Consider the following 14,847-nt stretch of genomic DNA (forward strand, 5'->3'; position numbering starts at 1 on the left):
TAGTTTGTCCAGTTTGGGCTACTGTAAAAAACATGGCGACCTCCGCAGAGAGGACCCGCTCCCGACGTAAAGATAAAGTTGCCCATTCTAGGGTAAAAACAACAACAATCTGTACATTTAGATGAAACACACTAGTGAAAACATCACTAGGATTATTTTATGATCAATTGGTGCTAATAGATCCCTTTCACTTAAATCTTACACACTGAACCTTTAAACTGTTTTGCATACACATGAAAGAGACATGATAAAGATAAAGACATGTGGCCAATCAACGGGCAATAATGCTGGTTTATAAATGTAGCACGGATCCACATTATTAGAGTAAACTGAGTGTAGTTGAGGATGGATTTCTTCAAGATTTGTCAAGATAAATATATAATCCTCAGAGTGCCCACTCCTATAGAATAGATTATTACTACGTATTTTTACTCTTCTGCTTCAGTGGTTTTGACCTGATGACCTGAGCCTGTCATCTCTGCCAAAGGTAGTATACTGTTAAGACACATTGCACTGAATATATGTGTGGGGATAGAAATAGTGAATTCAAGAATGAGAGGGCTAAAGTGTGTAAGACAGTCCTGAAAAATATGAAGGCCCTGTGTCTGGTGATTGTTGCAGGTTTGGTGGAGAGCCTAATCATCATCACTGTGCTGCCTCGCCTTGTCTTGGACAAGCAGAAGGAGATGAGGGATACAAGTGAGTGTTAATGAGAAGCTCGTTCATGTGCCTGCTCCAGTCTGCCTTTGATTGATGCTCAAGCACTCAGTCAACTCTAATTCCCCATGTTAGAGTCATTAGAAACTCTGCAACACAGCTGAACCTCACACCCCCCCTCAAACAGGTGTGGCTCACACACTGTCCGAAGTTCACCAATCTGTGTTTGTGAGTGTTTGTCCTTGGACGAGTGGCGTCCTCAGCCTCTGATTGACTGGTTGGGTTTTCATCTGATTTGTTTTTTTTCCAGGGTCATTTGCATTTCATTTGAGATTCAAATGTGGTTGGTTTTGGAGGAGGTGAAAGAGGGCCGCTATCAAACGAGCATTCAGAAAGAGGATTTGAAGAACCGCACAGACAAAAGAAGAGATTTTAAAGGCCCTCAGCCTTCGAGCAACAGGACAACCGCAAACTCAGTCCTGTTGTCACAATGTGAGCTTTATAGCTCAAGCCCCAAGCATGACTCATATTTACATGTCGTGTTTTGAGCTGTCAGCTGGATAAATTGTTAAGATTTGCTGGAGGAGTTAAACTCGGCCTGCTAGTCTTCGATTAAAGACAGAAGATCAGTTTGAAGCCTTTACGATTTGAAGCGCCATCATAAATCTACAGCTTTGCTGTTACAATGATGTATCCTTGCAACTGCAAGGTGACTGTATCCACAGCCCCTGAAGCCCATTATAATAAAAAATATTTCCTACAGACCCTGACAGAACATTTAAACTCTGGAGCCTCAGTCTGAGCCTCATCCCCTTTGCCCCAGGTGGTGAACAGACCTGGAGCTGAATCCCTCCAGGTAGCATCATCATGCTGGCCACATTACTGATGGATATACAGCAGGAGAAGGCCCTAACCCAGAGGCAGAGCACAGAAATAAATACCTTTTTACACATGGCTAGCTTTCTCTCACACTCACAGTGTTGATCAGGTCATAACCGCACTATTGATAAAATCACGAAATAGCCTTTAGTCTGTCTGTGATCTATACAAGACTTGATAGTAAAACAGCCTATCTACTACTGCCATATGCTATAGTGGCATTTATTGCTGTTATTATTGTTAATCTGTGGAAACCTGCAACAGGACTATCTTGTCAAAAAAACAAAGAAAGTACAACAATGCTTTGCAGATGCATGATTTTGTCTCTGTGACAAACTGCTGGTATAAAAATGTATAAATCCCTTCATCCCACTGTATTCATATAGATGTTTGTGTCTTTGTCAAGGCCTATGTTTTATACAACACAACCTTAAAGCTGCAATAGGCTGCAATTTATAACATCAAATAACTGATTAAAACCAAAGTTACTAGAAGCATGAACACTTAAACAAACATTAGTGGGATAAGACCTACCTAAAATGGCAGAAACCACCTTTGAGATGAATTTATTTGACACATACATTGACTTTTTAGACCTGGAGGAGGTGGGGTTTATGACCTATACTGCAGCCAGCCACCAAGACAGTTCGGCTTCACTTTTGAGGATCTGTCATAACGTCCATCTTTATTTTCATTCTATGATCTCACTAGGACGACAAAAATTCAAGAAACACACAATTGAGATGTCATGTGATTACTAATGAGTTCTGGAGGATCTGGTGGGTGGGGACAGAGCCAGGTTAGCTGTTTCCAACTCTTTGCAGCTAGTCTTAAGCTAAGCTAATTGGCTGCTAGCCCACGGAAAGATAAGTCAGTGGTGTTGATGTTCCAACTGCCTATCTCTCTTTGAGAAAGTACATTTTTGCATGTGACTGTATGAGCCCGACAACTCATACTGCCCAGCTACTGTTTATCTGGTCCGTACGAATTTATCTTTGAGATAATAGCTTATTAAAACTGACAGTGTACAGCTGTCTCTTACTATTGAAAATTACAACTTTCGCAGTAACACAATAAACTAATTCTTCAGAGATACCACCCTGAGTGAAGAGGGGAGAGGGAAGAGAAAACTAATGAAATCAGCTCTTGTTTTCATTTTATTTTCCATCGCTCTTCACTGAGCAGTGTGGATGATAGCTAATTGTACATAATATATTTAGCGAGGAACACAAAGGGGGCATGGGACAACTATGATGCATGATGGCGTAATTATAGAATAGTGAATGTACATGCATGCTGACACTCTGGGCATACATGGTGTTTGACTCTCAGCTTGTATTTGAGTGTGTGCGGGTTTTCACGCTGCTCAGCATCTCTCTGACAGGGTGCGGTCGCTCTCTGACTCTGTCGTCTAAATCTGACACGGGGAGTTTGGCTGATTTGAAAGTAGACCTACTGACATTTAGATGACATTGACATCTAGAATTTTAATAAGTAAAGTGCCAGAAAAGAGCTTGTTAGCAATGAATAGATTCATTATTTAGAGCCTGTGGGTTTATGTTTTTATTCATTATTTAAAACCAAGTGAGTAGGGAAAGTTGGAAGATGCTTTGGTGTCTCCCATAATTACTTAACAATGTAAATGAAGAATGCTTTTACTTTTCCTAAAACTTTGACTTTATTTATTTCAATCACATATAAAAATTCCATGTAACTTTATTACATAACTTTAATGTTAAGGTCACATTGAATGTAATGTTTTCTATCATGTTGAGTTACCTTGAATAAATCAAATAACTTGAGAGTGTTTTCATTAAATACAGTTAAACTTATACATAGATATATATGTTAAACACACCATTTCAAGTGATTTGATTTATTCAGGCTAACTCAATATGATAGAAAACACTGACAATGTCCCACATTTGAATAATGCCTGCTCAGCGGCTAGTCTTGGTTGTAGCCACACCAACATGGGCTCTGTACTTCAGACGATCCAGCATCTGTGCTGAGCCACAGCTGTAGATTTCCGACAGCCGTTGATGTGCAACCATGTGCATATGGACAGTATGTCTCTCGGATGATTGCAAGCTGCGGCCATATAACTTGAGCTGAAACCATCTGCTCTGCTCGTGACAATTAGGTGTGAGGCAAAGCTTTTGTAGTAATATTTAAAGAAGAAGAAGTTGTTTTTTTAGCCTCATTAAAAGTGGGATTCAATTGGCAATATCGATCTGTCAGTTCACCACTGAAATGCCAGGCTATTTATACACTCATTTCCCACTCAGGATCCTGCAAAACCATTGTGTGTATAAAGATGGACAACACATCTCCATTTCCTCCCATTGTACCAAAACGACGCCAAAATATCGGGTGTTGCATCTTGAGCAAAAAAAAAAAAAATCTGATAATGAACACAAACATGGACAAACATCAGTGTAATAAGAAATACAAAAAATTACAAGAAGCACCTTTACGAAAAAATTTATTCACATTTACTTTGATCCCTGTCCCATCTGGTAACATGGAGGAGGCAGAGGACCCTCAACAGCCAGTCACCAGGAAGTGATCATGATGATTTGGATTTACTTTTGGGGATCTGTCATGTCGTCCATCTTTACAGTCAAAGCTACCGTTCCATTAGCATCAGCTGTACCTTGTATTTGTCTTGTTAGCAGTAAGACTACAAATCTTAGCGTTGTAATATTGCTAAACTAAGATGATGTACGAAGTAAACATTACATATGCTAAACATCTGCCTGTTAGCAATGTAACTGTGGGCATGTTAGTATGTCAGAGTTAGCATTGAGCTTAAAGTACAGCCTCACAGAATCACCTGTATTGCTATAGACTTGAGTCTTATTAAAAAGTGAAACACGAGAATCCATAAAGTTCTCTATCCTAGAGAAACTATGGTTTATGCGTGAAATTTGATTTTAAATGTCTCTTGTATCTGTGAGTAATGTTTCTTACTTTTCACAGAGTTTATAGATGTTTTTTATTCTACTAATATAACAAGATATAAAAACAAAACTACAGAACCTTTTACCGAAAACTGCATTTGCTGCGGGCAGGAAGTATATGGTTAAATAAGACAGTACAACTTTTCTTCTGGAAGTGGGGCTGGTCTCATAGGGGCAACTTGACCCACAAAGACGACCGCTCCAACCAGATTGTGAGGCTATTTTATTTTAATCACATGGTTTAGCAAATAGCAAAAATAAATTCAGATGGAGCAAATAATAGATATACAGGTGTAACCTCAACCCTGGTTTAGTTTACATTGAATTAAAACACATTTAAAATACTGAAGAACATGTAAAATTACTGTAGGCTGCCTCAAAGTTTCAGGTCTCTGCAATAAAAAAAAACATGTGAGGCAGAATAAAACTTTCTCGCTCGGGGGTACGTGTACTGGTCTAGCTCAGGGGTACTATGTACTGATCTAGCTCAGGGGTACGTGTACTGGTCTAGCTCAGGGGTACTATGTACTGGTCTAGCTCAGGGGTCCTGTGTACTGGTCTAGCTCAGGGGTCCTGTGTACTGGTGTACTGTGGATACAGAAGCTCCTTTTCTTCTACAGAAAAATATCTAAACATTAAATACTGAGACATATTCGTACTAAAACAGAGAGAAGGTTGGGAGGAAGAAAGAGGCTTTATTCTCATGCCACTGATCCAACAGCCAATCACTCTGCGGTATAAGGGACAAAACCACCTGTCATCCACGTAACAGAGAGTCACTTACATAACAGGCCATGATCTCTCGTGATCACTGTGCTGCAGGAGCCTGATCATCCGGCGTGTAATAAACACCAGTGTCTGCTACGTGCACTTTACAAGTTACAGATACTGTGTACGAGTATTAAGACCCAGAGCTGAATACTGTTGTAGGGGGGGGGTTTGGTTATTTCAAATATTTCTCAATGGTCGGATAAAAAAGCCGACTTCACGTGCCTCTGAGCAAGTGAATGAATCATGTGTTGTTTCTATACAAAGGCAATCTGGCTGCATTTCCACAGCCTAAGTACACAGAAGATGCAAAACAGAAAAAGCAGGGTGGGGTCCAGGTTATAGTTGAGCGCAGGCCGACAGCCAGTGGTAGAAGCACGAGGAGGAGGAGGAGGATCACATAACACAGCTCACGCATCTAAAGCCATTCTAAAAAGGATCCCTGAGCGTGATTACACCGATATGGCAGCAGCACAGCACATCAGGCGGCCACGCCCACAACCCACACAGGCGCTCGCCGGAATTGTGACATCGATCTCGGAAAACAGCACACAGGAAGAAACAACACTCATCAATCTGAGACATGAGAGAGAGAAGTGAGCGTAAACACGGGGAGGAGGAAGAGGGGGAGACAAGGAACAAAACAAGTCAGGAGGAAGAAGACGGGCCGTTTGGATTCATGCATTCATGGATGAGAGCAGAGAACAATATATCTTCTCTGCATTCATTCCCTTTGGTGTTTATTAACATTACAGAAAGAAATCCCAGCCTGCTTTATAGAAACTGCTCGTGAAAACAACAACACAACATGTTGCTGTGAATTGGGGTTTAATGCTAATAAGAGACTATCAAGTATGATAGTCTGAGGTTTTCTGCATCTGTATTAGAAGTGTAGTTAAGAATTGATGGACAGCGGGGGTCTACACAGACAGGAAAGTCGTGTGTGTGTATGTGTGTGTGTGTGTGTGTGTGTGTGTGTGTTTGTGTGTGGAGAGAGAGGGAAAGTGAGAAAAAAACAAAGATGGTCAGGGATGAAGCGAGAGGAAATGGAATGAGAGAGAGCAACAGTGATGATCCCCTTGGGGTCAGTGGGTGTGAGATCCATCTGTTCCTGGAGATCTCACCCACACACATCCAAACATGCTTGTGCACGCACACCACGTGTCACAGTGTAATCAGAGGACTATTTCCGAGGTCTGAATGTCACAAATCTATGTGCCAAATTTAGAAAGTTCCTTCTCAGCATATGAAACTTTTCTCGGCGTCAGCGGCGTTAGACTTCTCAGGAAACAGCCGGCGCCTGACAAACGTATAAAGACGGAATTATCCAGTCTGCTGAACTTCCACAGAGACACAACACAAAATGTGGTGTTCCCTCCGAGAAGTAGTTTGAGCAATCTCACAAGCCAAAGTTATTTTCACCTTCTGATCGTACAGCAGTAAGAAGCAGTCAACCTCTTGGCTCTGTCACAGATTATGTTAATGTCAATCAGGAAACTGTATTTTAAAGCCATTTGTCCACGGCTTTATCCAGCTTCACATGATTATCTCTCCTGTGAATGCAACCTGTCCTCTCCAAGTCCCACACCTCATCCTGTTAGTGCAATTCTCTGTTTCTCTGGAGTCACACCCAATCTTCTCCCACAGCTGCACCCACGTTAATTAAAACCTCATTTTCACATTGTACGTGTGAAAACCTCATATGTTCTGTGTGTGTCACAGCCCATCATCAAGTTCTCATCAGACCCTCCTATGACCTCAGTTTCTTGTAATAGTTCACTGTGACCTCTGACCTTTGGCCACCAACATTCAGTTCATCTGTGAGTCGAATCGCTCGTGCCGAATTTGAAAGGAATCTCTTCAGGCATTCTTAAGATGATGCAGCTTGACTCATCTCAGTGACATGAAGGTATCAAAGGCAGATTTTAAAAGATTTATGCATAAACAGAAAAACAGACATAAAATGTATTAGGCAGGAACTGAGATTAACTCGCACTTATTTAAAGTTACAGAGAAAATGTCTAATTTAAAAATGTCTGATGTAAAAACCTTTTGTGGGACAGGGTAATAAATAGAATAGAAGGAAACGCATGATGGTCAACATGATGATGAATATTAATCTCACATGAGGAATAAATCAAACAGAGCAGCAAGTGCCCAGGGTGTGAGAAACAGCTCTGATAAAACGTCAGAATGGAGTGTTTAATAAAGTTTTTGGAGAATTTTTTTATTTTAGGGTATTTACACATGACATATAACATATGCCAAAAGATTTACTACCCCAATTATATTGTTTTTTTTATTTCAAATGTTTAGGAAAAAAGTAATAGAGCTGTAACAAAGAGATAAAGAACTGCCACCAGTTGTTGGTTTATTGAGTGTACCAGGCTTAATGCTGTGTTTCCTGAAATCCTTCTCATATTTAGCCGATGATAATTAAAACCTTGTTAAACCTATATAAACTGACAACTTAATGCATATGTGATATTATTATACAATGTGAGCTTAACTGAAAACACAATTCTCTTGTTCTGCAAAATCCTTGAAGTGTGTTATAGGCTGCAGGTCCAAAACAAATGCTTTTAATGCTGATTATTAATTAATTATCTGGCGAGATAATTGGTTTTCACGCCAGCACTTTCTCTCCAGAGAGTTCTCCTTTTCATGCCAGCAATGACTTGGGAGAAAACCTCTCCTCATGGTCTGTCTATCAGCAGACGGTCAGAAGCTACCTGTCATGACTCAGAGGAGGCAAAGGATAAATAAAGACAAGAACAAGCCACACGACATGAAGACTGAACCGAGTGGAAACAGGCTCTTTTTGTCATCCCTCGCTCCTGCTGTCTGCGCACTGCCATGTCTCCTGGGTTTTACTGGAGAGGGTTTAATTAAGGCCGTGTGTGTGTGTGTGTGTGTGTGTGTGTGTGTGTGTGTGTGTGTGTGCATGTTGTATGTCTGTGTTGTGTGTGGGTGTGTGTGCAGACTCAACTTTAAATAAATCCCTTTTCCCCATCTGCCTGCAACACACTTTGAGCTCCATGGGGGATGTGATTTGCACGCTGGTTTTGCAGTCGTTGTCTTGTTAAACACTTTTGCATACGTATGTGCATGTGATTGCAAACACACATTATGTAAACACAAAAACAGGCCAAGCGCGTCGCTTACCACCATCTTGTTGAGGGAGACCCAGCAGTCGGACGGGAAGTCCTGCAGCATGGGAACCAGGAACTGGAGACAGCCGTCCCAGTGACACAGCAGCAGCATCATACCAATCAGGTTGAATATTCGCATCACAGCGCTGGCCAGGTCATAGGTCATGTGGAAGATCTGTCAGGAGGAGAGGAGATGGGCGGACAGAGGGTTACAGACGTGGAGAGGAGGAAAGGCGAAGACAGATGTGTGAAGAGAATGACAAAGCAGTGGATACAGACTGAATCCAAATCAACACTGACTGCTTTAATCTGACTTCTTCTGAATGTCTTGTAATCAATAGTTTTACAAATACAATCAAAGGTCAATGTCAGAGATAAACCTGTTCGTGAAACTCTATAGTGAGTTTCAGGTCATTTTTAGACCGTTGTGTTCACATCTCGGTTGTTCCAGTTCACTCTCACCACTCTCACAGTTTCATTTACAGCTGTTTTTAACAAAAACTTCTATAAAAACACTGTAAACTATCTGTTAGTGGCTAGCTAGTAAACATAATGAAGCATTTAGCAGCTGAAGAGACAATTATTTCCACCAGTAGCTTTTGTGAGACCAAAAGCAAAACTAAAGGTGAGTGAATATTGGGCTTAAGTTCAACAGGTAACCAAAAACAAGAGTACAATGAGTGACAATATTGGTAAATTTGTTGCAGCTCAGACTGAGATTATATTTTTGAACATCTTAGTAACTACTTGCTAAAAATCATTCTTATTCTTATCTTATACCTCAACACCTCTTATACCAATTTTAAATCAGTATTAACTGATTTTCTTGGGAACAACACGACTCTGACATATAATCACATTATAATGTGTTAGCAAATAGTTGTCTATGTGCAGGATGCCATAGCAGAACAGGTATTCATTTGAAGTCATATTTTCCGTTGCTTTATTTTTTGTTCTGATATAAAACGTTGCCTAATGTGTCTAAATATTACACTGTGAAATTGTTGTACACCAGAGAAGTAGAGTTGAGAACCAGGACACCAGAACAATGAGCTGAAAGATGCTAAAAAGCTCTTTGAAGTTTAGAGAAACTGCGGACGCTGGTGATAATTAATACAATAAGCAACACCTCTCAAATCACGGGTAGATATTCAACCAATGGCCAAAATATCAATATGATTGATGCAGGTTTAATTAAATCAGCAGCCTGTGTGGATGAGCTGCTGGGTGGAGTGAAAAACTATAGGTTTCACAAGCTTTCTTCTGAAACGTGATCAATATCATGCCTCCTCACTCAGACTTAAATAACGAGTCTCTAAATTATAAGCAGGTGTAGAAAGTGAACCAGCACAGTCTGTGGTCTGTGCTCAGTCATGATCAGACCTCATCAGACACTGACGAAGCTTTGATCAACAGGCCGGCCGCCTCTCTCTGCTGTTTCTCAGCATCGCTCGCCTCAGGTATGAAGGCTCATTTGTGTGGAGCTGGTATTGTGGTCACAGTCTTGTAAACACCTCTCACTGTGGCTTTGCTGGCTATCAGCCAAACCTTGTTACCATTGTGTGGGTCTGTGATTGTGTGTGTGTGTGTGTGTGTGTGTAGTTTTACATGCATGTGTGTGTACTGGTGTGAAATCCTTGCTTAGCTGTATCAAATGAATGCTAAGATAAATCATAATAAACGTTGTTTTGTGTGTGTGAGTGTGTGTGAGTGTCTGTGTGTGTGTGTGTCTGTCTGTCCGTCTTTAGAATATCTATTTATGCATATTGGAAAACCGTGCTTTATGAGCCAATTTAATGATTTCTTAAATTCGAAACAAAAGCTAATTTCTCACTTGAGACATTTGTCCTACATGTGAAGCAGGCCACATTCTCCCTTTATGTGTGTGTGTGTGTGTGTGTGTGTGTGTGTGTGTGTGTGTGTCTGGAGACATGAAAGAGATGCCTCTGTTGTGATTTCACAGTTTGGGAGCAGCCGGGTCGGGACTTTCGGTGACTCATCCCGTCACCTCAGAGGCTTTGCAGCGCTCATCTCGCAGCTCACTTGAACGTCAGAACCTGCTCTCCTACTAAATCCCAGGATGCAACTATCTCTCGTTAGTTACGGTGCCAACACCAGGAGGCCGACAAGTGAAACATATCAATCCATCGCACCTGGCCAACACTCTTATTCCACTTTCCAATGTGTGTGATTGTTGTTCATAAAGCTCTGTGCCAACAATTTAGAAATGTTATCTGCTGCAGAAGAAATATCAAAGACACTACTTACTTACTTTCTGTTATAATAGCTAATGGCCTGTGCCAGTTTGTAGAAGGAGAAAGGGCAACCCACTGTGAGGTCCTGCTCTGTGATTAGGAAGCATACCCATCAAGATTAATGAGGCTCCAGGACTAATGTTCCCCCCGACACCAGAACAGCACCTTGCCATGTGTCACTGTCAGACCACAATCTGGGTCAGGGCACATTACTGAGACCACAGCTCGCTGCCTGGAAAACACAGATGGAATATGTTCTTCTCCCGTCTGCGGCACCACAGTTGACCCAGAGGATTCAGGTGAGAACATTTAGACAAAACTAGCAAACTTGATTAAACTCTATCCACCACCACCGAATCCAATGCCCACCCTCGTGCATTCACTCGCACTCATTCACCTTCATATCCTACCTCATGAAAACCACATGCCAGCAAGTGGAGAGCCTTGATACAAGCTTCCTGCCTCAGGAAATTGGTCCGGCTATTCCTGACAATGCTTATCTCTGCTGCTGTGTTGGCTGCACAACAAACACACACACGTCACTCTATTCTAACATCATGTCAAAAATACCGGACGTGCTGGTAATCAGCATCAATTTGAACAAGGTTATTGTCGACTCAGCCGTTCTACTGCTGGGCTAAACAGTGAAATCATCACAACTCTAAGATGATCTATAGGAAACCCAGCTGCAGTGAGCCGAGCTGAGCTGAGCCGAGCTGAGCTGAACCGAGCTGAGCCGAGCAGTGGGGTAAGACAGTCGGCCACATTTGGATCGAGCTGAGCAGAGCAGAGCACAGCTCATCTGAGCTGATCAGGGCAGGGGCTCAGTACAGGAGCATTGGGTTGTGTGTGTGTGTGTGTGTGTGTGTGTGTGTGTGTGTGTGTGTGTGTGTGTGTGTGTGTGTGTGTGTGTGTGTGTGTGTGTGTGTGTGTGAGTCAGTAATTATGGTTCTCCTCAGGCTCAAATTACCTCTCTGTAATCAGAAAAGCACCGGCTATTCTCAGAGTGAGGAAACACTGAGTTTTTTCTTAGATGACTGGTTTGTCCGAAAGAGGAATCATTGGTTTATATACAGATAAAAAGGGTTTATGTGTTGGTAAATGATGGATAATAGATTCATATTATTTTCTGCTGTGTAATGTAAAGCTTGAGTTCTTTTATTATCCACTCTGTCAGTATCCATTTAAAACTGCTTTGATTGGTTAATATGTCATAAGAAAACAATTATAAAAATGTGGAAAATGTTGGTTGTCTTGATTTATGGGAAATTCCTTTTTCAGTTTCCCACTGATGAGCACAAATTAAATTTCATTTATTATTAACTGCATTGGTTTATGATGAGCTTTTATCCAGCTATCAGACTTAGAGTGTGTCAGGAAGTGATTATACAGAGGAAGAGGAAGGATTGTTTAGAAACTGAAATTATTTGTATTTTGACATAAATCACCATGTTGAAATTCAATATTGCATTATTAATGAGAGTGTGACTGTAGTTTCTCTTTAATTATGAGCAAATATAATGCAATACTTTGTCATCATATCCAAGATGCATCTCTCTTCTACACTAAAACATCACAGACCATCAGTGTGGAGGAAGTGATGCTGATACGTCTTTTATCCTAAAATCCATCATAAGAATTCATGCATAATAAACTCCTGTGTGAACAATTTCTTCTGATCTACAAATTGCGCCACATAATAGTGAACCTGCATCCTGTCTGTCTACAAGGTAGCTTAGGATACTGCATGATGTAAAGAGAAGATATTGGCAGGAATTTAATGAGCAACAGAAGATTGAAGACAGCATGCAGTATCGTATATAGTCCCAAAATAGACTTTTACATAAAATGTATTTTGTACTCGAAATAATTCTGGTCTGTTATCAGCCAACATATACTCTGATATGATTTAGCGGCCCTTAGTCCCATCAGTCCATATATTGGTACATCCAATTCATCCGCTTTATTTATTTCTATAAACAAAAAGCAAGAGGAACATACAAAAAAGTGTTCATTTAATTTTCTGTGTCATTACTTTTTATTACTGTACATAATAAAAAGGGTTATTTTTGTAGATTTCAGTAAGACACTAAAACTATTCAAACAGCACTTTAAGTAATAGAAGAGAGGAAGATGTAATTCGAGGCTATGAAAACAGATCAATAAATGTGTTTTTACTGTGAGATACTGGCTCACCACATAGATATAATTATGCCTATATTGACACACAGTACATGATAAAATACTGATATCAACTACAGAATATAAATGTTTAAACTCTCTTTTTTTATGTTTTAGTGACCCTCGTTTTCCAAAATTTGAATAATTTCTTTGTATTTCTATTTTTATCAATGCTATTATGACTATGGTCTCACAAAATGTTGACTGTTGCAGTTAGAATTTTGTTGTTTAACGCTTAAATATATGTACATATTTTTTCAAGTCTCTAAATAGGTCAGGAGAGAGATATAAACAGCTGCACTTGTGTCGTAGTTTTTGTACGATTTACCTCTGAAATACAAAACACAACCTAAAACAGAGGTGTCCCTTGTGTTTAAGCCTCACTTGTGCATTGTGTGTTTCTCATATATCACTAATAGGATTTATACCCTATTCATTAACATGGGTTCTAGGCCCATATTCTTGTCCTACACCTCATTCGGCTGTAATCATTAAGAAAATGTCATCAGTAACTATCCAACCAAACTCTTCCGTCCTTTCATTTTCAAACTAAAGTAATCCTGAACCCTCCTTCTTTCCATGTGATTGTATGATAAATGTTAGAACTCCGCCTACCTCCTCCCACTGGTGGATGTAACGGATGAGTCTGGAGAGCCTCAGCAGTCGCAGCAGACTGAGGATCTTTGTGAAGCGGACGATGCGGAGCGCCCGGGCCGTCTTGTAAACCTCCGAGTCGATCCCTTTCTCCACGATGAGAAAGATATAATCCACAGGTATGGAGGAGACAAAGTCCACCACGAACCAGCTCTTCAGGTACTTCTTCTTGATCTTCTTGGGGTCGAGGATGATCTCCGTGTTGTCCTCAAACACGATGCCCGTCCTGAAGTTGAGAACCAGGTCCATGAGGAAGAAGGTGTCGGAAACCACATTGAAGATGATCCAGGGCGCTGTGGTCTCGTCCTTGAAGAAGGTGATGCCCACGGGGATGATGATCAGGTTGCCCACCATGAACATCAGCATGGTGAAGTCCCAGTAGAACCTGACGGGATGGAAGAAGAAAATACAAAGGGCAAAAACACATGAGAGCTGCACAGTAAATCTGAGCCAGTAAAACTGAAATGTCTAGATGGTTATAGTGTTGCTATTTTCAGTGCACATCACATTCTGATTGGGCTTGATTTATGACAAGTGGAATTTCCAGCTTGCTCTGTATCTTGAAGTAAATCACTCTCACAGGCCACTCACACACACACACACAGTCAAGAAACAGCACCACCTTTATAACCACAGTGAAAAATGGCTGAGCTTTGATGAATGCCTGCTTTTTAAAAAAAACAAGTGCCCTGTATCTGCTCCAGGTCAGATAACCAATATCATCTGACAAAAGAAACAGGGTCACACCAAGGACAGACAGAGACAAGAGTGTCACAGGAAAGACAACCTGGGTTCTGAGTTCATTTCAAATCAAAAAAACAAAGGATACAGAGACCTGTTCAGTAAACATGGCCACAGTTTAATGCTCCATCACCCAAATACCCAGTTGGTTTACCGAAACATTTATTCGTCTAAAACAGGAGTTGTACAAATGCCAGTCATGCCATACAACTGCCCTGTGACTTTATTAGTTCACATCAAAATAATTAATCAGCAACTATTTCGATAGCTGATCAATTTGTCAATGCAATCTTGTTCAGAGAGCCCAAATTACTCTGGTTTGGGATCAGTTAGAAGTGAGGAACTGAGTGAAGTGCATTGCTGAGTCATGGATCCCATAATTTATAAGCTGTGCCAGTTATGGGGCATTCAAATAATGAATAATTAATGTTATCGTTAGTAATGTTTTAATAGCAAAATTCAAATTAAGAGCTCAAATCATCAGTCCTTATACAGATCAGTGGGGGAGCTGTCCGTGGTGCTGAAACAGATGTTCAGACACATTCCAGCTCAGTGACGCAACTTTTTCAACTTATTATAACTTATTCAAATTGCACA

At 40.7% G+C, this 14,847-nt stretch overlaps 1 protein-coding gene across 1 annotated transcript in view; it reads right to left on the reverse strand.

The window, feature by feature from the left end:
* hcn2b (hyperpolarization activated cyclic nucleotide-gated potassium channel 2b) overlaps positions 1-14,847 on the reverse strand; it is a 43,869-nt gene that overhangs the window by 27,806 nt on the left and 1,216 nt on the right. Inside the window, exons 2-3 of the mRNA XM_047343312.1 lie at positions 13,471-13,894; positions 8,433-8,594 (exon numbers count right to left, since the gene is read on the reverse strand). Coding sequence (XP_047199268.1) covers positions 8,433-8,594; positions 13,471-13,894 — 586 coding nt within the window. The remainder of the gene's footprint in view (positions 1-8,432; positions 8,595-13,470; positions 13,895-14,847) is intronic.

This window comes from Hippoglossus stenolepis, chromosome 14 (genome assembly GCF_022539355.2).
Source record: "Hippoglossus stenolepis isolate QCI-W04-F060 chromosome 14, HSTE1.2, whole genome shotgun sequence".
In the NCBI taxonomy this organism is placed as follows: Eukaryota; Metazoa; Chordata; class Actinopteri; order Pleuronectiformes; family Pleuronectidae; genus Hippoglossus; species Hippoglossus stenolepis.